At 41.9% G+C, this 27,738-nt stretch overlaps 1 protein-coding gene across 2 annotated transcripts in view; it reads right to left on the reverse strand.

Annotated features, from left to right (window-relative positions):
- Positions 1–245: 245 nt before the first annotated feature.
- PUM3 (pumilio RNA binding family member 3) overlaps positions 246–27,738 on the reverse strand; it is a 32,499-nt gene continuing 5,006 nt past the window's right edge. For both annotated transcript variants that reach the window (XM_054987545.1, XM_054987543.1), the window contains exons 4-18: positions 26,934–27,069; positions 24,818–24,893; positions 22,538–22,631; positions 22,386–22,452; positions 20,226–20,400; positions 19,156–19,259; positions 18,558–18,636; positions 17,925–18,023; positions 15,706–15,759; positions 14,814–14,894; positions 10,900–11,042; positions 7,164–7,386; positions 5,748–5,835; positions 5,253–5,343; positions 246–519 (exon numbers count right to left, since the gene is read on the reverse strand). In XM_054987545.1, coding sequence (XP_054843520.1) covers positions 387–519; positions 5,253–5,343; positions 5,748–5,835; positions 7,164–7,386; positions 10,900–11,042; positions 14,814–14,894; positions 15,706–15,759; positions 17,925–18,023; positions 18,558–18,636; positions 19,156–19,259; positions 20,226–20,400; positions 22,386–22,452; positions 22,538–22,631; positions 24,818–24,893; positions 26,934–27,069 — 1,643 coding nt within the window. In that variant the 3' untranslated portion in view covers positions 246–386. The remainder of the gene's footprint in view (positions 520–5,252; positions 5,344–5,747; positions 5,836–7,163; positions 7,387–10,899; positions 11,043–14,813; positions 14,895–15,705; positions 15,760–17,924; positions 18,024–18,557; positions 18,637–19,155; positions 19,260–20,225; positions 20,401–22,385; positions 22,453–22,537; positions 22,632–24,817; positions 24,894–26,933; positions 27,070–27,738) is intronic.

Below are 27,738 nucleotides of genomic sequence, written 5' to 3' on the forward strand. Positions count from 1 at the left end.
ATCTTGGTTTGTAGTGCTGGCAAAGGTTAAAAAGAAGGCTGGAAATAAAAATAGGGAATGGATCCTGGGAACTGGTTCTACGGATAGCTCTTTCGACTGATGCAAGAAATTTTCACCTGGTGTAACAGAACAAGCTCCATGCCCTATGGGAAAATGTCACCATTAGTAGAAAAGAGTCACAGAATCCAACACTTGGTCTCCAGAGACGATTAAACCAATATCAAAAACCAGCCAAACTGATAATACAATTTTCTGAAGGAGTTTAATTTGACAAACTTTTTAAAAAATTACACTTAGCTGCAAAAAAAAGCTAGCCCAATGAGTCATTTTCGCCATTAAAATGAGATATTTGCTTACATATATATATATATTCATAACTCTTTACATTAAGATGATAGTTTTTCTAGCAATACTTTCACTGCTCCTTTGGTATCTTTAGTTTTTTTCAATCTTGGAATAAGGCTTTTTAGTCCATCTTTGACTTGTTTTGCCACTTCTTGGTCAGAACTCTGAAGAAGGCTGTAAGAGAGAAACAGTTTCAAAAATCAGTGTTTAAAATAAAAGGCTGACAAGTAGATAAGTAAGATTCTGATGGCACATCTACCTTTGCCAAGAGAGCAAACCAGGGCCAATTGTTATGGGCTAGATCCAGCGAACAGTTCTCCCCAAAAGTCCTCTTGGAGGGTCAGGAGAGCCTTGTGAACAAAATGCATGACGGCACAGGGTTCTGCACCAGTAAGGGGCAAGGAGGGGAATTCACTTCCTTCTCTCTTTTACTAGCCACTTACATCAGCAAAGGACTGAGAAGGAGGCCATATTGCCTCATCCCTGCCCCCACCTCCGGCTGCAGCAGCATCTCATAGGTCTGCACTGTGTTCAGAATAGATTTTCAGAGCAAACAGAAGCTGCTTGGGAAAGGGGGGGGGCAGAGATGTGCTGTGACATTTCCTTCTATGACCTTTTCTGCTGTATCCAGTCCAACGGCTCAGTTTGGACATAACATGAAATTATGCTTTAATTAAAACAACTATGGCTGCTTCCAAATGGAGAGTTTTCTCTGCCTTGGTTTCCAAACTGGAAGGTGGGGAGAGAGCTACAACAGTTTACTGAACACTGCAGAATTCTTTATGGACCCACTATTCCTGTGCATGAAGAGGTGGTACATAAAATGGGGATACTATCCATCTCCGAATCTCATCACATTCCCTGGCAGGGATGCTATAGAAAATGTTAATTCCCTCTAGAACGGGATGGGAATGAATAGGACTAACTTGAGACCGAAAAACAGGGAGTGCTTCTGGGAAACCATGCAGACCAGACTGTAGAACATGTTCCTCTATTAAGGCATCCTACAGAGAGCCCTAACTTGGCCTCAGGAGAAAACTGGCAAGCAACAGTCATTTATAAATTATATATTATTTTTTATCATAACCTTTGAATTGAACAACCATAACCTCTCCATCTTGATTTTTTAAAAAAGATTTGCAATAAAGATTGTTTCCAAATCACACAGAACTAGTGATAGAGAAGAATTAATGTAGCTTGTGAAGGGATTAAAATCTTTCCCTGCTTCTCAACGTGACTTAAAACAAGATGGTAAATGCGTCCAATACCTCTATCTCATCCAAGAAGTGTGAGCTACTTTCTAGTAACAATGAGATTTAACATTTAGGTTCACCTCATTTGCTATTTGGAATCTTTCAGGTTATTTTATGGATGGGGAGTAGAAAGATGTTTTAAAACATTGCGGAAACCCATTAAAACCCGCTACCTAACTTTAAGGATTTCTCACCTCAATATTGGCATGCAATTTAGATGCCAATCCTTAGAAAGTCACATGCAACAAGTGTTTTACACACAAATTAGGAACCCAAACTACATGAGGACTGACAGGTATGTACATTGCCATCTGCCTCAGAAGACAGATACAAAGCCACAAGAATGTTAAGAACCTATGTACCAGATACAGAAAGGAATGAGCCAGTACTACCTCACTGTGGGCATCTTCCCTACATTTCTGCAGATGGATATTTGAAGAAAACAACTAGGAGGCCTTTCAATGTTCAGAAAAGGTTCCTAACTTAAAGCTGCATTAAGTAAAAAACCTATGGAACATCCAGTTATACAGCTATTTCCTGATTAGTAATTGAGGTAAGCTTGTTAGTTATCAGTCAAATAAGAATATACATAGCTAATGTGGAGCTTCAGAGATTACAGAAAAGTATAAGCAGGAACATGAATAAATCACACAAAAATACCATATGTGAACAAGACCCAGAATCAGCAGTACTGCCAATCAAAATAATTAGTTTCACTGACAGAAGGACATTTGAAATTGGCTGTGTGCCAAAATAATTGTTTGAATTTTTTTTAAAAAAAATACATAGCCAGGAAGCAGCAATGGATCAATATTCTTCCATTCCTCTTTACAGAAAAAGTTCACTTTGCTGAATTTGCTAGAGCAGCTCTCCACAAATCTTTACTCAACATCTGTATGTACAATTAGAGATTTTAAAAGGAATTTAGCACTCCTGTCAAATGCAAGGTATTTGTTCCAAAAAGCTGTGAAAACAATATAGATTTATATTGGAAAGCTGGCAGATTGGCATTAAACTCCACACAGGTAAGTCTTTGAAAGGTTGCTTGATTTAAGGCTGATGCTTTTTGCAGTGACCCTTACAGACCCTTAGCAGTAAGGGATATTATTTTGCTCTTTGCCAAGTACTAGAGAGATTAAGAGAACTGGGGATGAGATATTAGGAAGTGCAAAAAGGCCAGTCCATTGCAGACAGTAAAAACAAACCCCAAGGAAAGAAAATTTATGGGTCAGAGTGGCCACGACTAAGGATGTGTGCTTTGGGATTCTGATTCGAGTTTTTAACCCAAATAGGGCCCGATCTGTAAAGATTCGAAATTCCCAAATCAGCCCCAGCACTGCTGAGCCGATTCAGGATTCCTGAAGCAAAGATTTGTATCGCTTCGGGAAGCTTCGGGCAAAGCAGCACCAGCCGCTTCACAGCACTTTTCTGGCTGTTTGCATTGCTTTCAAACTTCCCGCCCAGATGCTTTCCCCCCACAATGGGAGGGGGAGGAGGGTTCCTTCCTCCCCCTCCCCCTCCCCTCCCCCTCCCCTGGGAAAAAATGCATCAAGGAAGAAAGTTTCAAAGCATCCCTTCCTGCACAGCCGAGGAGGTTTAAATGTCAGCTGGAACAAGCCAAGGGAGTTTAAATGTTAAAGTGCCCCATTCCCCATGCAGAAAGGGGCGCTTTGCAACCCCCCTCGGCTTGTTCCAGCTGACTCGCGGCGGAGTCCCCGTATGTCAGCTGGAGTAAGCTGAGGGGGTTTAAATGTTAAAGCAGCACAGAATGGGGAGCTTTGCAACCTGGCGTGACTTGCTTCAGCTGGCTGGCCAGGGAGAAAGCTTCCCCACTCATCAGCTGAAGCAAGCAGTGCAGGGTAACTTCCTGCCCCGCCGCTTATTTCACCCGATGGGAGGGGGAGGAGGGAGGAACCCCTCCTCCTCCCGCCCATCAGGTGAAATAAGTGGTGGGGCGGGAAGTTTGTTGGTGTGCTCCGAATCTTCATGGAGCATACCGAAGCAGGCCAATAAGCGATTTCCAAAGCGACTTGCCACGTCGGAAATCGGTTATTTCCAACCCTTTTTCCTGCTTCAGAAATTCTGAGATGGGAAACTCAAGTATTTTTTTTTTGCACACCCCTTGCCGTGACTATTGCTGCAGTGGCAGATGAACTAAAGCTGTAGATTGTTTGGTCTACCTTTAGTTGCTTTTATTAAATGTATTCCTTGCCCTTAAAGTATCTCTTTACTTGGCCCTGCTCATTGCTTCAAACAATGTGGGTCAGGCTAATAACAGAGGAATTGAAGATTAAAAATTAAGGCTTTTAGCATGTGGAAGGAGGAAGACACTAGAGGATGTTTGATTTTTTCTCTACCTACATTTCTGATTCTCCATGAATATGCTCACTGGCTTCTCATTTTCCATTTAATAATACCTGTTATCATAGTAATCTCAACATTAACTACCTGTCTACTAAAATTTACAAGACAGAAATTTAAAACTAAACTTTGACATGTTTACAGTGGTTTCAAAGCAAGCATTTAAACCATTTACATGAACTTATTTTGTGTAGCACTTAATATATTTTAAGTGCTTTTAAAAATACATGAAATACACTTATGAGGAATGGGGGTTGCCAGTTAATCAAATGTGCTGGATAATCAAGCTGACTGCTCCACCCCCTACACAGAAGAAGCCACTGTGACCAAACCCCACCCCATTGGGAACACCATGGCAACAGCACACACATCTGGCACACAGGCAGTTCCCCCAGAGACATGGAGCCATCTTAGGCAGCAGACAGACAAGTAGGCCAACTGCCCAGGAGCTCTCTGACAGAGCTGGCTCCCAAGAGCTCGAGATAGGCTGAAGGGGAAGGAGGCATCCGAGGAGGGCATCACCTGGCAGCGTCAGTTGTCAGAGGCCCAGAAAAGGCTGGAGGGATCAAGCTGGCCAGCTAGAGCGGCAGAAGTATGGCAGCTGAGGGGAAGGAATCAGCCCTCTGGGCGATGCTGTTTACCTGAGCGTTCTGGTTAATCAAGTACTGGATAACAAAGTTTTTACTATAGTTCAGTTCAACTGAATTGTTAAAGTAGCATTTATAAATGACTGGAACTGCTCCTCCTTAGGCTGTCTGGCTACAGATCTGTGTCAATGACTACAAGAGAACTGCTCTGAAGTAAGAACTGCAGCATCTCAATCAACAGAGGCTTTACAAAAATGACATCATGAACAGGGAATCCTTACGGTGTGGTTTCAGTGAGGGAAATGAATTACTGTCTGTAATATTAAAGTAAGAATTAGGTGGGCCTATAGGTTTTGAAAATCAAACCCCTACACAATAAGACATTACCTCCAATACCACCAGATAACATTTTAAAGCAGATGGTGCAATGGGAGGAGAGAATTCCTTGTGGACCTCAAGTCAAGCGAAGTGAAAGCCAGGTGCTTTGAATGGAACACAGCAACATTTCCCTTAGTAACAAGCTCAGCAAAGCAACAAGGCAACTGCCTGCCTGGAATTGGAAAGCTTTATAATTCGCAGAATGCTTGGAAACAGTGAATCAAGGAAGGCATAAAAGTGAATTACAATGAAGGTCTTTTGTTGTTAAAAGTGTAAAGGGCATTCAGTGGATATTTTCTCATTAGAAGCAGAAAACGGTCCTACATACCGACAAAGAACAATTGCACCTCGATTGATGTCTGCCCAGCACTTCAGATGGTCAACGCCCACATGTTCTACTAACATCCTTGCAAAACAACCTGTTCAGGGTGGAAATCAGACTTGGCATCACACAGACCTATGAAACCCTTTGTGAATGTTTTAAAGCTCTCCAATCACTTGTTATTTACACAGCCATACCTGTTCTCTACACTATTCTATACATCCAAGTACGCATGACTAATGGTTATATTAAAAACTTGGACCAGAGGAGCAAAGATCCTTAACCACCTTCAAAGCAGTGTAGTTCTGAGGGTGGCTGAAAATCACACAAAGGTTTGCAAGGGAGGGGAAATGTTCATTGCAGATTCTCCAAATCAATGCTAAGCAACAGCCAGAGCAGACCAGTCCTTAGATGGCCCTGGGAGCCCCCCTCCCTCTTTCCCGTCAATTTAGACATTCCTAGGTCTGTGATGAACGGGTACTTTCTGGTTTCCCAACCTACCTTCTCTGCCACGTTCTCTCATTTTTTCATCTTGTTCAATTAGCCACTTCAGAACCAGATGACCTGCTGGGTGTTCTGCAATATGAAGCTTTAAAAACAGAACAGTCAAATCCTCAAAATGCTTTTTGCTCCTAATGATATTACAGTCAGCACCTTTAGAACTAGATGAAGGCAAAAGCATACTGAAAGTACTCCATGAAGAGAATATCTAACATCTCTTAGTATACATAAATGAACCAGTCACACAAAATGATCAGTAATGAGCAAATGGCACACCATTCAGATTAAAGATCTATATACCTGCTCAGCCATTAAATCCAATTTAAGCCACTACTTTACATCTTGCTACCATCCTGCCTTTTGCATCTCCTGCGTGGATTTAGAAGTCACCAGATTCAGCATTTTACTACTAGCAGACAGACTGAACAATGCCAAAGATAGCATTTTTTACTCCTCATTATAACAATCTGCATTATCAGAACTTGAAGAAGGCTAAAGCATACTGAAAGTGCTCCCTGAATATCCTTTGACTCTGGGCCCATGGCTCACAGTCTGGACTTTAAATGAGCCTGCCACTAAATGGACTACTGTCCCAGACATTGTGTGTTTTGTTTCCTATTCAAAACTGGAGTGCAAGTATCCTCACATCAAAGGATCTGCTGCCTTTCTCCCAAATAATGATGAACAACCAAGATATTTCTAAAATGCCATCGTATCTTTTGGAAAGCTGGCAATTTTGGAAATATCTCAGCGTACAACCTGTTTAGCTTCAAGTCAATTTGTACACAATGAAACATGGGAAGAAACTGCACTTGTGATATTCTTTACATACAGTATATGTGCACATTCAGGATCACAATACAGACTATAAAAGGGAAATAATTTACTTCAAGACCAAGATTTGGGTCCAGCAGCACCTTAAAGACCAACTCATTTCCGGGGTATGGGCTTTCAAGAATCAAAGGTCTCTTCATCAGAGTCTCAAAAGCTCCTACCCTGGAAATCTCATTGTTGTTAAAGGTGCTACTGGACCCAAGACTTGCTCGTCTACTACAGACCAACATGGCTACCCACCTGAAACAATTTACTTCAAGTACAAGAATTATGCCCTAAAAATGATGTTATGGTCTTCATATTCCTATCATCTTTTACTTTTCCCCACTTACATTATATATGGTGTTCTTCAAAATGTTGTTTTCTAGCCTGAGAACTCCTGTGAGCTTAATTCCAACCACAGGTTATCAACTAGGTCTCATCTCTATAATATCCTAAGATCTTCCTAAAACATACAAGACTCCATCCATATTAAGGAGGCTCCTACTGAACAGTTAAATTACAGGAGATCTCTATGAAAGAACTGTAGAAAAAAATTGACATTTAGAGCTCTACTGTTTGCCCATTGTCAGGAATAATTACCTGCCCATCTTCACCTCCTGGAACCATTTCTTTCGCAGCCAGACTAGCAATGGTGTCCAAAGCAGGTTGGATGTCACCAACGCAGGCCTTGAGGATACCAGTCACCATAATGCAGATAGCTTTGTCCATAGCCATTTCTTCAGCATGTTCGTTCAGGTACTTCAACAAAGATGGAGAGACAGCTTCCAAAAGCTCATGATGTCGAACATCTGTATCTTTTTTACTAGTGGAATGAGCACAAAAATCAGCATAACTATAGAGAATGGTATAAAATCATTCAGCTAAAATTTAAACTTACCTAAATTAAATGCTACCTAAATTAAAAATCCAAACTCAACTGAATTCTTAGTTTTTCTTCATCAACAAACTTATGTATAATTAGCATGTATGGTTTTCTTGAAGTAACCCAAAGAAAATGTGTCATAGTATTTCACACTGCAATCATGCAGAGAGACTGTTCTTGTAAAAGAAAGGGGCAGATCCACATGCCTAAGAGGAACTCCTTCCACTGAAACAAAAAGGGAAGCCTTTGTAAGTTTGCAAGATTCATTGTTTTGTGTGATCTTCCACGTCCATAAAGAATCGTTAGTTCTGAGAATTGTCTTCAACTAGAAAACATCAGAACAGCATCCTACTGTCCTATTGCCATCCAGGTGAGTGCATTAAGATTACCTGTGAGCCTGTGTCCCTACTCTCATGGGGGCTCTATGTTATCATCACCCAGGAGGAGGTTTACACGTGTAGTTGTCCCTCCATGTGCTTTGTTCTGATACTGGCTTAGAATCTGCATAGATGGCATTTTATTGCATTTAATGCATATAATTATTCCATGGTTTGATTCAAGATGGAGTCTCCCTACATTTTTACTTTCATAGGCTACAGGAAGGTAGAGGTTCTGGGAGTAGCAAGGTGTTTCTTTTGCAATTTTTCATAGTTATTAAAGTTGAAGAAAAAGGCAGCCATGTTTCTGTAAGCTGTGGTGTTTGTGAGTCTATCCTCAAATGGAAGCACCAGTTGTCAGAGAAGTGCTTCCAGCCACTGTTCCAATATGTCAACAGCACCAAGTGAGACCTGAGCCACGATTACTTCTGTCTACAATGTTCTCAGCCCTTTTCTCCAGCCTACATTTACCGTTGTTTGGGGGTGGAGGGGGGAGAGACAACATCTGCTCCACTATTATGCTGTCACTGAACAATGTACTTCCCCAAATCTAGCCGAGATTATTAACAACTGACAACTATGCAACCACCATTTATACTGTATTTAATGAAGTGTTACTTTGCTTAACAGAATGGCATGATAAATAGCCTTCAAATTGCGAGAATGTGCCTTTAATTTTGTCACACTACTTTGTAACCTTTTCAAATAAGACCCTTACTACCAAAAAAAAAAAAAAGTTTGTGTGAAGTTAAGAAACAGGCAGTCACACCATGAGCTGCCTTGAAGCCACTGGTATATGAAAAGAGCAACTTCCGACAGCAAATAATCTTAAATATGGCCCAAATAATTAGTAGCCACAGGTAAAATTCACAAAACACTACAAATATAAAGCTCTGTCAAAACAAAATAGACTTATTTGTCATGAGGTTTACAGGGTAAAGGTTCTGCCTGCTTGCTTTACTCACCTCTTTGAAAACAAGACTTATTTGATCTGAAGAGAAACCAGAATACTTCGACCCTGGAACAAATCCAAAATCTCTTTATAAAGAGAATTCTAGCTTTGCCGTGCAGCACTCAAGGAGATTTAGCGCAGCCTGAACTTGGGTTACTTTCTATCAAAGCCCGTTTGCACTTGGCCTTTATTTAGATTCTGGACAAAGCAAAGGAATCTTTCTACTCATTTGCTCTTAAGGCAAAGCAATGCACTGCTGCATTTACTGCCGTTTTCTCTGCTAGGCTTTAACAATATCTACTATCATCATTCTCTGGTGGATGACTTTTGGGGTGTCCCCTTGCCCGGTCTCAATATATGAGACTGGATCTTTAAGACTGATGCTGCATTGGATAGAAATACAACTCTCTGTTCCAACCCTCTCCCTGACTCAACTTATTCAAGAGGGACCGTGGCAGAACCTCTTATTTGACCAAAATCTCCCTTCTTAGTCTTAGAATGGCTTTAACTTCTCTGGTTTCAAGCCATGCCCTCAGCCATTCTAGACAGTTGTTAGACAAAAATACCAATTGCTGCCCAAAGACATTCCGCATTATCTTTTGTTCTGCCCTTTGTATACAGACCCCAGAAATAAATTTCTTGGAGAAATCTTAAAAGGCATGGGATCCTCTTCTGTGGTAGAAAAACTAACCCTCCTTCTTTCGAATCTGGGTCTGCGCATCTCTTATAGAGTAGCACAGTTTGCCCCAGCAGCTAAGAAAATCTGGGCTCAAGTTATGCTTAATGGTTGAGACTAGAGGCGGGCATGAACCAAAATATGAACCGAAGTTCATCACAAACCAGGCCAGTTTGTGGTTCGCAAACCAGTGGTTTATGGGAGCTCATTTCTCACGAACTGTGACGAATTTTAGCCCAGTTCGTTTGGTTCGTATTTCGGTTCATCACTGCAGACAGCCTGGTGCTGATCAATCAGTTTCCTAGGCAATGGGGGGAGGCGGGGATGGGCTTTCTGCAGACCTTCTGCTGACCCAGAAGTGATGTTTTCACAAACTGGATGAACCGGTTCGTGAACCGGGGCAAGTTTATGAAAGTTCATGGTTCACGAAATGTGACGAACCATGAACCACATGGTTTGGAATTTTCCTGGTTTGTGCCCATCTCTAGCTAAGACTCATTCACCTATGTATAACAAAGGCACAAATGCTTTTTAATGTTATGAGTTTTTAATCATTATAATTTTATCATTTATTGTTTATGTTTTACTTAGGTGTTTTATTTGCTCAACTGTGATGGCCTTTGGCCACATGCAATAAAAATTATTCTGATCATTTAAAAACAATCATGATGTAAAACCACAGAGAGCTTTCTGCAGAGTGAAGCTGCCATATACTGAATCAGACTATTGGTCCAAAACAGTCACTACTGCCTACTCTGAATGGCAGTAGCTGTCCTCGGGTAGGGAGTTGCAACTTGATGCATTTTACTGGAAACAACAGGGTTTGAACTTGATGTCTGGGATAGAAACCTTCAACATGCAAAGCCTTGCTCTCACGTGCTCTTTATTGTCTTCTCTTCGCATCACCAAGAAGCACAATGGAAGGTTTTCTGCTTGGTGAAGGCTTCAAACTGATTTATGTCATGTCATCTGAAGTTTGCATTCCACAAACTAGCATTTAAACCAGCATAGTTTGAAGGGAGGAAACAAATTACAATTTGCAGAGTTCAGCTCCTTTTAACTCCTTTTTATCCCAATGGGGATTTAGCTGAGGGCTCTGATTTGTGTTGGAGGCGGGCGTGGGGGGGAGAGAGGGAACATGTAAACAGGAGAACAAGCTGTGTTTGTATCCATCATGTACAAACAAAAGTTTGCTGTGAAGTCTGAATGCAGGCACTGACTTTTTTTTTGTTCTTAGTTAATCAAAAATTTACCCCTGCCTCAAGGTGGTATTTGTAAAAATAAAAACAAATGCTTCAAATGCCAGCTTGCACAATAGCAGGACTATTTTCTGATGCAACTCCTTCTTATCCCAATGGGATTTACAGAGAATGAATTACTCAGGCAAGAAATTAGGTTAGATATGATGCAAGCTTGCCAATTTGAGAGAAACTGCACCTCTGTGTTACCTGTAAGCATTTCCATCACCCTGCTGCAGGATTCTGATTATTGCTGGTGAGAAATATGTAGGATCCCTTGGACTTAACAGATATAACAGGACTTTTCTTCCATATTTATTGTTTATAACGCTTGCTAAGGAATCACTTATTTCCTGAAAAGGAGAAACGGGAGATAGAGAGAAAAACTTTACTGGTCAAGAGAAAATTGTTTAAACAATTCCATTTTCAACTCTTTGAAATTAAGTCCATACTTATTACTTCAATTCTCACAGCTGTTACAAACACAGAAGAAAACCTGCCTGACCAAGCAAGTTTGCAAAGGCAAAAGCAGCGCAAACCTACAAGTAGATTAATAAGAACCCTGGTAGAGCCAGAATAAGTGGCAGGTCAAAATACAACGGGAGAAACAGGGGTTCAAACCATCTCTACCCTCCCATGAAGGGCAATGGGTGACTTTGGGTCAGTCACCCATTCTCAGCCTATGAGGATAAAATGGACAACAAAGTAAGATACCCCTGATCTGCCTGGAGGAAGGAAGGGAAACGTATTTTTGAAAGATCCAGTTTTGCCCACAACTGATTTGTTTCCCATTTAGAAACAATATCTTACATGCATGAGGAACACCTAACCAGATACCTAGTTTTTAATCATCTCTCACGCCTTCCCCATCCATCTCCAGCAGGTTACTGATTGTTTCATTTTCCTCTTCTGTAAAACAAGGCCTACTAGTATAAATTTTGGGGTGGCTGACAAGTAATGTTTATAGAACTGCTATTACAGACAATCACTAAACTATCAGTGGGTTTACAAGTTCTTGCTAGATGCCAGTTCATTTCCCTGCTTGGTGTTACTTTAGGCCAAAGGATGTTTCGTGCTGTTTTTCTAACAAGATAAATAACTTCTCCGTGCACTTCTGGCAAAGCGAGAAGATCTTGCAAACAGACAACGTAACAACATTGCCACCTGCCACAACCTTGGCTAAATTCACTAAGAACGTTTTTTTAAGAAACACTTTCGACATCGCACTCTTCCACCAGACCTATGGATTAACTAGTTCTGTTGTTGCATCTGATGAAGAGAGCTGTGGTTCTCAAAAGCTTATGCCTCAATAAAGTTGGTTAGTCTTAAAGGTGCTACTGGACTTTTTACTGTTTTGTACTCCTCTGGATCTAGTCCTCTTGTGTAAACTCAAGGCTTATGAAGACAGCCTATAGAAGCCACCACAAAATGAGTGTGCTGGGAGAGTTCCGATGTCTGTCAGAATCTGGTTGTATATTCCACTCACTACCAGAGAGCCATAGCAGAAAAAGAACTTTGCCTGCTGAGAATTCCTACCAAAATTCAGAGAAAGGTGAGGACAGAAATGCACAAATAAAGACAACTAGCAGGCCATCTTCATGGTTTTCTAGCCTCTCTAGCTTCCTTTGCCTTTTTGTGGGGGAACCTCTGGATTTCTCAACAGACAGAACTGTTAGGCAGAATGAGATTTACTCTGACATCCAAGTCACGTCCTTGAATTTACACCCCCCTGCCAAATGTACCTGCCATGTGACTTTTTAGACTTCCAGCAAAGTTATTTGGACTCTGCCATGGCTGCAGCTTATACAATTGGGGGGGGGGGAGCATTCAGAGACAATCACAATTAACAATATTACAGGCCTCTATGGGAGGGTGTGATAAGTCAATACGAAATCATTAAAAACAATTTCTGTGATACAAAGCAGCTGCTAAAGGCCTACAGGGATTGAGTAATATAATTGTTGTTCAAACTATCTCCAGGACTGCGCAAAATAATTTCTGATGAAAAACACAGCAAGGAGCGTGCAACCTTTACCTTAAACGGTCTCAATGATAGTTGCTAATGATCTTTTGGGAGAAGCCATGGTTAAAAAGTATTCAAAGACTTTTATAATTATCAAATATTAAAGGCCTCTATGGGACTGTGGAAATGTAATTAAACTATCACCAAAACTACCTCTGAAATCACAGAACTGCTTAAAAGGCCCCCTTGGGAACAGGCAATGTAATTGTTTACAGCATACTGGGGGTTATGCAATAGTTGCCATTAAAGCAGCATCCGGGGATAGTGCATCCTCCCCGGCCCTGCAAATCTTCTGGGTAGGAGGGCTGCTGAAGGCCTTCTGGGAACAGCAACATAACAGCTGCTATGGACTCTCCTTGGCATTACACAATAGTCTGAGCATTTAAGAGAGTACATTCAGGATATATTGATAAAACAGCCACTACAAACTCTTTTGGGATAGTATAAATGTTGTGGAAAATCCTTCTTATATCAGTTATACAAGAATTGGGGGGGGGGGGGGGCGCACTGCAATATTTGTTACAGGAACCTTTTTTGGACACGTGAGTTGTGAGTATCCTCTTCTTGAGACTATGTTACTTATTTTTCTCTTGAAGATATCTATTGAGGGTTATTTAGGATTGTTGAATGCAACTATTATTAAACAGATTTTTAGGGACTGGGCAATTCAATAGACATTAACGGTTTCTGGAACCTAGTTACATGATGGTCTTCTGGGACAGTGAAAAGTAGTAGGAGTAATGATTAGAGAGTGGATTAAGCAACAGAGCTGCTGACAACTAACTAGAATTGCCAAATGCCTGTGAAACTAAAGGGGTAAGGAGACAGTCAGTGCTGTGTTGGACACTGTCAGACCAATTAGGATGCATTAATAATAACAACAACATTCGATTTATATACTGCCCTTCAGGACAACTTAATGCCCACTCAGAGCGGTTTACAAAGTATGTTATTATTATCCTCACAACAATCACCCTGTGAGGTGGGTGGGGCTAAGAGAGCTCCGAGAAGCTGTGACTGATCCAAGGTCACCCAGCTGGCTTCAAGTGGAGGAGTGAGGAATCAAACCCGGCTCTCCAGATTAGAGTCCCGCACACTTAACCACTACACCAAACTGGCTTGCAACAGAATACACAGCACATTTGGGTCTGCTCTTCACACAGTCCTCTGTAGACAAGTTCCTATTCAGAACAGCACAAAGGAACATGACAACATATATTGTCGGAGGCTTTCAGGGCCGGAGAACGTTAGTTGTTGTAGATTTTCCAGACTCTATGGCCGTGGTCTTGGCATTGTAGTTCCTGACGTTTCACCAGCAGCTGTGACTGGCATCTTCAGAGGTGTAGCACCGAAAGACAGAGATCTCTCAGTGTCAATGTGACCTCTCAGTGTACAATGCCAAGACCACGGCCATACAGCCCAGAAAATCTACAGCAACGAACATGACAACAGTTGAAAATCCAGCCTTGAGCAAAACTCCGCATTTGTTTCACTGTAAAATATAACTGTGTAATTCTGGAGATGTCAGCTTTGCAACTTTGCTACCTCATGTTACCTTGCCAGCAATCACTTTATTCCCCAAATGGGATTATTGTGAATACTTTGACCAATCCAAGGCTGAGGCCTCGACTAGCATATGAGATTCCCTGTAAATAGCTGAGAGCACTAAACATGGTGGAGAGGTGGTGTATAAGTTCAATAAATAAATAACTGGTTCTCGATTTTAATATATTCTTATAATAGTATAAATGAAATATTGTCCTTGAAAGGAAACATATCATCTTTCTCCCAGCAGAGGGGTCAGATATATTTTAATTCAACACACGGTTATCTAGTAGCTAGCTAATCAACAGCATAAGAATCCAGTTTTCAGAATGCTGAATAACTCCGAGCAATGGATACATGAAGAAGCATACCTTCACACAAGCATTTTAAGGCAAAGGAGGAAAAAATCATAAGGAAAATGTAGAAAGAAACTGATCTAAACAGAACTAAACAGTTTCAGAATCTGGCCTGAAAACATCAGGGTTTTAGCCTGGTTTATATCTTTCTATTAAATGAACTGTCAGCATCTAAAGGAAATTTTTAAGAAGCTACTCACTGATATAATAAGCTGTTTCACAAGCTTGGTGTCATCTATGCAGTCAAATGCTGCCAGCAAAACCAAATGTGAGTATTCACCCTGAAATATGAAACAGAAATAAGAAAACCATAACTAACATATAAGCTTGACTGTCCACATGGGCTGACCTCCCATGCACATTCATTCATTAAACAACTACTTGTTTCAACCATAAGTACTAGGCAGGTCCAACTATTGATTTTTATTTTTTAAAGCAAGACTCAATTACTCATAAAAATAGACAATATTCCTCTAAGTTTTTAATGCTAGGCACTTTTACTTAGAAACAAATTCCATGGAACACAGTGGAATTTATATAGGAATAAATACGCTTAGGACTGCTGTTAGATTGTTGCAAAGGATGCTGTATTAGAGGAGGCCACTATGTAATTTTACCCCAGACAAGCCCGGTCTCATCAGATCCCAGAAGCTGAGCAGAGTAGGTCTTAGTTAGTAACTGGATGGGAGACCCCCAAAGACCACCACAGTCGCTATGCAGAGGCAGGCCAAGGCAAACCACTTGCTTTGAAAACCCCAGTAGGGGTTGTCATAAGTTGGCTATGAGTTGACAGCACTTTCCACCACTGCCATGTAAAACAGATCCGTTTTCAAATTCAGACCTACTTTACAAAAAAGAAGTTTTACTTATTTTATAGCTTAGATGGCTATCAAATATCCATATAATGCAAAACTATTTTAGGTAAGCCAGACTCCAAAAACTTGTTAATGCATACCTGAGATGCGAGATACTGGCTGATACAGATCCATGTTTCTTTTTTTCTAAATTCCTACAATCACTTACTTGATTTGTTTTGCAAACAAGAACCAAATCTGTTGTTGCAAAAATACTTATAATGATTAAAATACTCACAGTAGCTACTTTTTCAACATATGTCTTCATGGTTTTCACAATGACTTTTCTGTCCTAAGAGGGGAAAGAAAGAAGTATCAATGAAACCATCATACCAATTCGCTTCACTACATTTTACCCCGTTGGTTAACTGATTTTAAAACGTTATCTGAAAAAGTAAATCAAAACTTTTGGGGCCAAGTATCTTTGACTGGAGAAAAATGTGCGTGCTCTGCTTCCATGAGAAGGGTGGCAAGCTATCCCGGAGAGCATCCTTAAATTTGGGCTTGGGGTTCTACAGAACATTTGTCAACCCATCCCACTTCTTTGCGTTTTCAAGTGTTCTGTATCCACTATGAACTATCAAGAAAATGTCACATAGGAATAGCTGATTGAAACATCTCCCCAGAATTATTAATTTAGTCAAATTCAACAACACTGTTTTTATATATTTTTTTGTGCATGTGTGCGTGCGGTGATCTCTCTTGTATTTAGATTTCCATTATGGAATCACGAAGAGTGGGTTGATGAACTTGTCTAAATGCAGGCTGATTTTAAAAGATAGCTACTTTTTTCTACCCCATTTGATGAAGGAAGACTAATTTGAGGAACCAGGAGCTTTAGATGATTCCACCCTTATACAAGAACTCTTAATAAATTATTAAGAATATTATTTATTTATTTATTTGATTTGATTTATACCCCGCCCTCCCCAAAGATGGGCTCAGGGCGGCTAACAACATTAAAAAAATATATTAAAACTCACAAAACCATAAAATCAATAATTTTTTAAAAAGTCATTAAAATAGTCCAGGAGCAGGCTATTTAAACAAATATTGAGAGTCTGTATGTGGGCATAGCATATGGCCAAGGGCAGCCCCAGAAAAAGTGGTGTTCTTAGATGGAGGAAGGAGGGCACTCGCTGGCACTCAGCCAAAGGCCCAGCAGAACATCTCCGTTTTACAGGCCCTGCAGAACTGTAACAGGTCCCGCAGGGCCCGGCTCTCCAGCAGAAGAGCGTTCCACCAGGCCGGGGCCAGGGCAGAAAAAGCCCTGGCCCTGGTTGAGGCCAGACAGATGTCCTTCGGGCCGGGGACCACTAGGAGTTGCTTGTCTGCAGAGTGAAACACCCTGCAGGGGACGTAATGGAATAGATATATAAACCATTAAAAAGTGCTTTACTAACTCATGAGGACTATATCATTACATTAATGGAAAAGAATGACTTGGTATCTTCTTTTTAACCCACTCTCCTTTTGAATTGCACCCCGTAACACGTGCTGTTCTTACTTGCACCACTGCTACTCAAGCTCCCCTTGAAACTTTCCTTTTCTTCTCTCCACCTCACTGTGTAATCTCTTCTCTCTGTACCAACTCTGGACTCTCTGCATCCTCATCTGTTATTCTCTCTTCTCACACCAGAGAGGATATCCTCTAAGCACCTATTTTAGCCCCTCTCTCTGTATACACCACCCATTCCTTCTTGCAGTTTTTTGCTCGGTTTCCATCCTGTTCTCCCCATCTAAACTCCTCGTTGCCGAGTCTGACAGCAGCACACAAGGCTTCCCCTCTCCAAGAAATTCACGGGGGCGGAGCCTCAGGCATCGGTGGGCCTTGCAGCACATCCGGATGTAAAATGCTGGAAAAACTGGGGACAACTCATGCACGCCTCTTCAAATCCAGGCAAGTGGAGGCATGACGCAGATTCTCTCCCAACCCCCCCCCCCACACACACTTCTGGGGGCCTTAAGCAGCCTTAGATAATCTCACAAAGATGTCGGACAGTATAACAAACAAGGAGGATTTGGGATTCCGACAGGGGTAGTCTGCCATCAGCCTAAGAGCCTTCGGTTTGCAAGCCTGCCATATGGAAATGGAAGCTTAATATAAAGATAACAGCATTTTCTTTCACGGGTTCCCTGAGAAACCCCAACACACAGATCCGGACAGTACTGAAGTTCACACATTTGCATAATGAAGATGAATAATTCTGTTTTCAATCCCTCTCTCTAAAACAAGATGAAAGTTGCTATCGTATCTGTAACCTATCCAAGTTTAAAAGCTTATTCAGTATCCCTCAAATATCCAGGTGTTACCATATACTACTCATATTTGCCAAAGTTGGATACATTTAAATATCTGGAAAACTCTCGAGTATCAGATTTCGGAGAGTCTCACACAAGACACATTAATCCACGACATAATGCTCTGACGCAAACAAGCTACTTCATGCAACATACCTTGGGGGTCCCATGCCACAGGCAATGCATGGCTACTCTGGCTCCATCGTGCGTGTGCGCCAAGTAGATTACAGCTTCTCTGATGGCTTCGATCATTTCCTAAACACAAAGAACCATAGTTTTAATACAATCAGTTTTATTCAAGAGACTGAACAAAGCACATGCTTATTCTCTACAATAATCCAGGATCCAAGCATCAATTTCTTTAACACTCAGGCAATGGAGCAGCCTGTTGCCTTGTCAGCAGTTATTTATATCGGAAAGAGGGTGTTATGTTCCCTCTGATAACGACCACACCAATTGTAGTGTGCTGTTAAGGAGGGCGTCTTTTAACTTCAGGTGTTTGACTACAACAAACTACCTGCCCCAGACTGCTAATGGCACTGGGCAATCAAATACCACTGAAAGCATTGCAAAGCAGATAGACTGCATCCAAGATCTGATGCATGTTCAGATGCTCATCAGGCCAGTGAAGCCTGTATAGGAGCCTGCTTACGCACACGCTGTCTCTGTGGTTTTGCAGAAATGTCCAAAGAACAAGCTGACATCAAATACTTGTCTCACAATTCTGTAATTTATTCTATAAAGCGAAAGCAGACAATCAACAATAATACACAGTACGCTGATACTTACAGATCTCTGTTTAGGTGTGGCGTGAGTGAAAAAGTCCAAAAATACTTTATGTACTAATGAATGCTTTATGACAGCTTCTCTGTAGGAGAAAAAAAAATAAAGAGGAGCCTGTATGTACATCACGGTAGAATAATGCCTAGAGAGTCAGCAGAGTGCAACAAAGCTATGACTACAGCAACTAGGGATTTCCATCATACACATACACACACACACACACAGGATTTTTGCATCCGAATGAACTGCTTCATAGCTCTTCCCAACCACCATTTTAATAGGTGTACATCATTCTTTTTGGGAAAAAAACATTCTGCAAGGGAAAGCTCATGGCAGAATGGGGGAGAACACGAGATATATTTGAACAGCATTGAACATGAGACAAAAGCTGCCTATGTATTCGGTAAGTCATCTTTGTGAAAATTACTAAGCTTCAACCAATTTAATATCGTTGTTTTAAATTCCTACCCCTGTACCTGAAAGAGGGGTTGGGAACATGCTTCTGCAAGAGAACTACCATCACAAGTAAAAACTGGATGCCAACTCTCCTCACACACACACACAATCCATGCTTATCTGACACACTGTCAGTCATTGCTCTTACTTCTGAGCCATTGGAGTAAGGATCTGCTTCATTTCATCCATAATTGCCTCTCGCTTTTCAGGCTGTGCCTCTAAGACTTTGTCAAGAGTTGGATGTTCTGATGACTGAAACAAAGAACCACTTTTACTGCAAGGTTTGATTCACTGGAATTACAGGAGCCAACGGACAAGAAAGGGATTTGAACACACTACAAAGCTTGTTTCCCATTTTCAATCAGTCACCAGGATCTTATTAAGACCCGCCCAGAGTCTTGGTGCCTGCACGGGGGCTCTCAGTTGTATGCATGAGGGCCTTTCTAATTCAAAGAAACACCAGGGAAAGCTCAATGCACACACACATTACCAGTAAAACAAGCAGAGTTGCCTCTGAAATTGCACTGGATGGAGACTCCCGCTTGCACTAGAACAGCCCACAGAACCATAGACTGAACAGAGTGGAATTAAACCTATAAACTTTTAGAGCCATCTTATTAAGATTGCAACTGAACTTGCACAAGGAGTGGGGTGGGGTCTGGATATAGCCTGATATTGAAATACAATTTTTTAGAAAAGGGGTCCAGCAAGCCTATAAAAATATACATTCACTTTAACTGCTACTATTACAAAGAAGTATGTGGTTTCCTAACAAAGAACTAAGAGGACATTTCTCTTACTCGGTCTCCATTCTACAAAACCCCAAAGAACACTCTCTAGCTCTTTAATATGATAATGAAAGAAGATCTGAAGTGCAAGCACATTAATAATCATGGTTTCATAGTTTCTGAAGGAATTTCATTAACTTTAGTGGAATAGACATTATTAAGACCACACTATTCAGACATCTTGGCCTGCTTGCAATTCTTCTCTCTATACCCCTCTATGCATGTATGCATTGAATCACTGCAAGTTTCACAGGTTGCGGTGATCACATGCATAGGACATGGGGCCAGTCCCTCACGCCACGGAAGTACTAAGCCGTTACATTTTCTGTTAACATTTTGTTTTCATAATTTGCTATATTGTTTAATGTATCACAGTGTGTGAAAAGCTGCAGAAAATGTTTGCAAAGACACAGATGTCTCAATACATCACCTTGTAGACTCTGAATATATTTCCGTAGAGCTCCTCTGCCAACATGTTTCTCTGCTCCAAAACGGCTTTGTCATTATATGCAAACTCCACCACTGCAGATGCTTCAGCGTGACGTAGCATCTTTCTCACCTCACCTTTAAAACTTTTGATTATTTCTGCAACTTGCGGCTTTGTTCTGTTTCAGAATTAATTGAGGATATCAGACAGCAGATCAATGTAGAAAACAGATCACTTTACTTTTAATTAATTGAGTACTGCAGTTTGGTACAGATGCCTGTATCCAAATCAAGTCTAAACTGGAGCTTATCAGAGTCAGTTATTCTGTTCTAGCTGGAAAGTGACTTAGCAGTGCAACTCTGTGTAGAGTTAGTCCAACCTAGGCTCATCAAAAGCCACAGGCTTAGACAGGACTAACTCTGCACAGAACTGTATCATCAAAGACAATGGACAACTATTGGGCGCTGCCAACAGAGGCAAGCAATTTTTTAAAGATAACATTGACCTGAACCGAGCCTCTGTCACATGCACAGAATGCTGGGGAAATGGGGGAAAGAGTCAACCTTTCACACAATGCTAAGCTTTAGAAGTCAGCAACGTTGAGCAGAAAATGCAAGTGAGTATTTATTTAAAACATTTTTATGCTGCGGAATTACAGCTCAACATCAAGATGACAAAACTAATGACTACTGAGGAATTATATAACTTTTAATGCTGAAAATGAAGAAACAGAAATTCTTCAAGATTCCGTATTCCTTGACTCAATCATCAACCAAAAGGGAAACTGCAGCCAAGAAATCAAGAAGAGATTGAGATTTGGAAGAGCAGCCATGATGGAACTAGATCAGAACCTTAAGAGTAAGGAAGTGTTACCGGGGCCAAGATCAAGGTAATTTATACTACAGTATTCCACCATTACTATGTATGGATGCAAAAAGTTCGACAATGAAGCAAGCTGACAGGAAGAAAATTGATTCATTTGAAATGTGGTGTTGGAGGAGAGTTTTATGGATATCATGGACCATGAGAAAACAATACTCACTGGAAAAGACAATTATTCTATGAAAAGTTGAAGGCAGTAGGAAAAGACCCAACATGAGACAGACTGACTCAATAAAGAAAGCCACAGCCTTCGGTTTACAAGACCTGAGCTAGACTGTTAATTACAGGACATTCTGGAGGTTTAATTCATAGGGCTGCCATGAATCAGAAGCGACTTGGTGGCACATATCACACAGCCTTTCCACCCAAATAGGGTTCCCAAGGCAACACAGAAACTGAATAGAGCTGCAACTACTGACAAAAGACACCAAGTTTAACTTCATTATATTGATGCATAAGAGACTGCCAACTTCCTCAGGAACTATTTTAAAATTATGAAGCCAACAGTTATCATATAAATCTGCATTTTTAAACCCCTCTCATGGCCAGATGCCATTGGGAGATGACCAATCATTGGTGCTCATTAGAGAGTAAGACTATGAACAGATATGGCTCAGGAGTTCCCTGAAGTGCAGTCACACCTCACTGCAATCACTTTAAATGTCCAATCCATTTCATACTTGTATGCCACTTTTCCTTCAACAAGTTTATATATACAGGGTTAGCCTATTCATCTTCTCAACAACCTTGTGACAATATAAAGAGATTTGCCCAAGGTCATCTAATGAGCTTCAGTGGCAGAGCAAGGACTTGAAGCCAGGCATCCCTGGTCCAAAGCTAACAATCTACCCATTATACAATACAACCTTTACTACAAGACGGATTTATTTCTGAGTTGAAGTAAATACAGGAAAAAGGGCACAGAGGCCAAGGAAAGAAGCATCAGAAAAAGTGTAAGTAGAAACCACGTGAGTACATCCAGGGGTTTCTAGACTTTTGGGAAAGGATGGAGCAAGAAAAGAGGACAAGGTCTAGCAAATTATTAGACAGTCAGCATGATTTAGCTGATAGGGAGCTTGTCTGAGATCAGGAAAACTCAGCTGCGAATCTCACTGGGTGGCCTTCAGCTTGGTCACTCTCCCTCAGCCTAACCTACCATACAAGGTTGATGTGAGAATAAAATAGAGGTGAAGAACAATGTACATCACCCCCAAGTTCCTTAGAGAAAGGGCAAGACAAAAACAGAAGTGTTGAAAGTGTACAAATAAGGAAAATACCTACCCATACATAAGAAGTTTCTTCACAATATTTCTGGAATACTTGGATTTGCTTAATTCAGTAAAACTTTCTGTAGGGTTAAAAAAAGTACACACTGAGAAGCCACAACAACAAAACATTCTGGATACAAAAGGCTATGTGTAAAAAACCTGTACCTTTTAATTCTTCAAATACTTCTTGCCTTTGTTTTTCATTGCCAAAACGGAGGTAACATTGGATGACACGAGTGGAGTCATGAGCAAACGCCATCTGGGGAAATAAATTGAATCTGTTACTTCAAGTCATTCGGGTTGCATTACATTTGTTATATTTACCTTTATTATAGCTGTTACAAAGCTCCTCAAAAGGAGGCTATAGCTATCTGAGGATGTGAAGACAAACACAGTAGGACTATATTCCAAGAAGTATGAACTTAAGCAAGAAACAAATTAATTGGAAGGAAATAGCTTCCATTTACAGTCCTCAAATATCTAGTATTACAAATATTACCTACAACCAGTACAGGTAGGGGAAACATTCATTATAACCAGTGCAATGTGTTGGGAGTAGAATCTGGGGGGAAAAGGTTTGAACCTCTAGCTGGCCTACCTCACACAGTTGTCACTATGAGGATAAATAGAAGGGGAGAGAATAATGATGTAAACTGCACTGGGATCTCATTTGTGAGAAAAGCAGGGCATAAATAACCAACTAAACAAACCACCTCATTTACTATGTAGTAACATCTTATTTTCTAAAAGTTTCAAAATTTTAAATTCCACAAACTGTACAATTTTATATGCCGACTAAGTTATAAATGATGCACTTCTATATTTTAAATAAGTACAAATATAGGTTTGAGAAAAAGTAAGTATTGCATATATTTCAATTTTTTTTAAAGAAAACAGTTCTTCTGTAGCTTCAAAATTTCTAGAAATAGTACACCTCTACGTAACAACTAAGTAGTGAACACCATTAGACCGGGTCATCAGGACCAGTATAACCAACTGCGTACTATTCACAGACATTGCCTTTTTGTGAATTATGTAGTATATACTACGGGTGTACAACAAGCTAAAAAAGCACAAAGTACTTCCTGGTTCAGCTCGTTAAAGCAGCTTCTGGAACGCTGAACCAAGTCTGGGAAAAAAAGACCGTAACGACTCCCCCTGTTGAAAAATTTGTGTTTGTTTTGGTACTTACCGCACAGAGGCCACACAGGTCGTCTGGCAGCATCTTGCTTTCCTTAACAGCAAGTCTGTCTGCACATGCAACCAACTGGCTCCAAGGGAAAGACTGAGCCCTTAGTGTTAACTCTATTGGTGGGAAGGGGATGTGCATGGTGCGCATGAGCGCATTCCCCCCCCCATGCTTCCTGGGCAATGGGGTTATGAGTGGCTCATAGGGATCAAAGGTTTGCTTTGCACCAGGGAAGGGGGCAACAGACAGCATGGTGCCATCAGCACTGATGTTGCCACTGCCATCCCTTTCCGTGCACTTTTTTAGACAATACAAGGAAAGGGCAGCCTGGCAACATTCATGCGGGTGCACACACGGGTTGGAGGGGGGGGGGGTCTCCTGCAGCATCTGAGTCCCCAGCCACCGCAAAGGCTCATGTTATGCAGACTGGAGTGAAAATGGGAAAGAAAAAGGAATTAGTAAAGAGAGCCAGGATGTCCCAGGCATGTGGAGCTGGTTCATATCCATCCAGTGGCCTCCTTCTCCTGCTGTCCTTCGCTGATGCCAGGGCCACTCACTGTGGCTTAAGAAGATAGAGGGACGAAGAGCACCAGGAGGAATTTCATCTAGCCCAGAAAGGCTTCTGGCTTTGGGGGCTTTTCTGATTAAAACTGTTAACCCAGCATGAAATGATGGGGAGGTACCAGGTGTATACTACGCATTCTTATTCCCCACCATTGTGTGTGCCTGGTCACCGTCAACACTCGTCTTGAGAAGAAACTCACTGGGTCAGTGGGTTTGGGGACGATGCTAAAGGAACACTATGTGTGTGCAGCTGCCCAACACTCGTCTTGACATGCACCTTCCCCAGTCCTTGGGCCCATAAACACAGAACCAAGTTGTGGCATGCTCTCATACGTGGTGGGTCAACGGTTTACAAGGAGGACTGTTTTCTGTATGATTTTGGTGCTGTTGCATGCAAAAACAGCTGCTCTAGAGCCTCACCCCCTTAAAAAGAAGAGCGTGCGTTTGAGCATGCATGGACAATATGCATGCAAGGGACCAAAACTCATGAAAGGAAAAACCCAAACGGATCAGTTCCAAGCTGGCACCGCCCTAGCTGGAACAAACCGGTGATGAGAGACAATTGTTCTGTAACCCCTGGAACTGAAAGTGAAACTTTCTAGATGCACACCCTACTGTATATTGGGCTCTCAATATAAGCATCAGCATGTTGTCACTTGTAATTGTAGAAAGTTTTTTGCTATATTTCTTACACTTTTTATTTTGCCATGAAGCAGCCCTTGAAGTTCATTTAACAGTTTCTTGCGCTTCTCAAGGTCACATTTTTTCCTATGAAAGAAATCATAAAATGAGCAAATGATCACCTACTGTTCCTTGAGAGCTAACAAAAATATTATCAAAACAAATCAAAAACAAAGAATCTAGACAGTTAGTTGGCATCTAATGTTAGAGATCTAAGTTTATATTTTTAAGCCATTGTACAGAACGATTTAAGATTAGTGGGCTGGATCTGTGGACGCATTTCACTAATGGTTGTGATTTCCCCTGTGTCAGCATTAGTGGAACGGATCTGTGGGATCCAACCCAGTGTATATCTGATCCATGGAAAAAGTTAATGATTACAGCATCTCATAGCTTGCTAATTGCATAATTGCTAATTGCACGCTTGCTAAGCGCGTGCATACAAGAGCCACTGGGTCACAACCACAAATACCAGGAATCAATAATCATACAGAAATAGAGGTAGGAAACCCTCTACTTTCACTCTAACGTCAAAAGCAAAGCACTCTTGAGATGTTAGTGAAGCCCTTAGAGCGACTAATTGCGAAAGTAGGCCTTGGTCATCATTACATTTATCTGTCTTCTTCCTCTTCCAATGAGCTCAGGGCAGCGAATACTGGGCTTCCAGAATTCAAATCAAATCAAAATATGATTTAGGTCAGACAGACTTTCCACAAACCATCTAATAAGCTTAAAGCTTGAATCTGAACCCAGGTGTCAGGGTCGCAGGACCTACCCCACCCCCAGACCAACCTGAGTCCATACTGAGGGAGATCACCAACAAGACACCATAGTTGGGGCTGGGAACCAACAGTGCAGGAGCTGGGGCCATAGCTGCAGTCAGTGGCAGTGGAGGCAGCCAGTGATGTGGAGTCAAGGCTGCTGCAGCAGTTGGTGGTTGTGGAGGTGGCCAGCAGGCCAGGCCCTGAGGGCCGCCACTGTACCACCCTTGAGTTAAGGAACCAGCTGGGGCTGGTGGCAGCAGGCCCAGTTGCCAGGCAAGGCTTCAAGCGCTGCAGCCATGCTGCAGCTGCCCAGGACATTTCCCCACTGCCGGAGGAACAGGCAGTCACCCTCCCTACCAGCAAGGAGCACTGCCCAGCCTGCAGAGCACTCCCAGGAGCAACACCACCACAGGAAACTGGGACAGGACTGCTGGAGGGAATGGTGATGGGGCAGCTCGGCTGTGCTGGCTGGAGGGGGCCAGCCAGCCCTGCCGGTCTGTCCTAAAGGGCCTGGAATGGGGCAGGAGCAGGGGGAATCCTTGGAAGAAGCTGGATGGGCCTGCAGCCCCGCCAATCAGCCTAGGAGAGGAGAGGTGGAGCCAGGGGTATGATGAAGCCTGGGGAGGGGTGGAAACTCCCTCAGGGATGCCCTATAAAGGCAGGCTTGCCAGAGAGGCTGGGGTAAAAGGAAGCTGGGCAGTCTGCTGGTGAGAGAGAAAGGTGACAGGCTACTCAGAGGAAAGAGAAGGTACAAGGGGGCTGTAAACCCCATTTCTGAGGCACACCCGGTGGCTGGCCTAGGCAAGTGGGCCAAATTGCAGGGCAAGCCCACCCCCCAGGCTCTGACACCCCTGCCCCCTGGCTGTGGTGGCCGAGGTCCCCTGCTGGCCGAGGCTGCCTGAGTCCTCGGTCTGGTGACAGCGGCCCCTGGAGCTAGCCATCTCCACTGACTGCAGCAGCGGCCCTAACTCCATGCTGTTGGTTCCTGGCCCCGGCATCTCAGCAGTGGCCTCCTTCACCATGGGCCCAGGTAAGTCGGGGAAGGGGGTACAGGCCCTGCGACACCAGGTTTTCTGCACCTAAGCCAGATGATCAACTCAGAAGGCACAGGTTACATCACTGCTCAAGTGATGGAAACTCTTTACATAATGCAATCCTTTAAGAACAGACAACACACAACATCAGTTATTAACAAAACCCAAACATTCAGAGATCAACTGTATATATCACACAAAGATGTAATGCAAGCAGCATGCATAAATTATGCTGAATAAAGGTTTCACCATATGGTTAACATTATCTCATAGGAAAAAACTAAAGCACGGTGTTTCATTAAAGAAAACATAGCTGAAGTTGTCATTACTGTCTCAGAGCTTCCCAGATCTGCTTTGCCTTAAACACTGCATCATAGTTGGTTTTGTCATTCAGCTGTCTGCTTTGCTTGAGCTCCTTCTTTTTCTTCTTGAAGTCATCCCACTTAGGCTTCTTTGGCTGCAATCCTAATGTATACATAAAAGTACATAATTTTGTGGCATACTAAGAGTAGCACATAATGCCAACACAATGCTAATTGGTGCAAACTGTTCTGTTCATGGGATCTCACCCACATCTAATCATTCTTGGGTTTTTTTTGCCTTTGATCACAATTTCAAAGGTGCCACCATTCAGACTCCCTTGTTCTTCACCATTTGCGCAACGCTCCTCTTTCAATTTCCTGTTTAGCATTTTCCATCTTAAAAAGCTACAGCCTGCACGCCCCCCATCCCAATCAGCTAGAATCAGAAATTCTGCTTTTGAGGTAGGTTCCAATTCTGATTAGGAGAAAAAGTTCTAACCCATACAGATCACCTATCTGGCCATGATGGCAGATAAGGTCAGCACAAAACAGGAAATGGAAAGGGAAGTGATGTGCAAAGTGGGAAGGAGGAAGAGTAGGAACCTGGGGCTCATTTTCATGCTAAATTGAGTCAGTATACTGAAGCCTTGAAAAAGAACAAGCTTTAGTGTGTAACAGTTCACTCTGAAATAATACTTCAAGACATACAAAGCTGTTTTATATGGAATGAGGCCACTGGTCCATCTAACCTAGTACTCCTGTCTATGCCAAGCAGGCAGCAGCTATTCCAAAGTGTCATACTGAGGCTCTGCCAAGCCAGCCACAATAACAA

The sequence above is a fragment of the Eublepharis macularius genome, chromosome 8, assembly GCF_028583425.1.
Source record: "Eublepharis macularius isolate TG4126 chromosome 8, MPM_Emac_v1.0, whole genome shotgun sequence".
Lineage (NCBI taxonomy): Eukaryota > Metazoa > Chordata > Lepidosauria > Squamata > Eublepharidae > Eublepharis > Eublepharis macularius.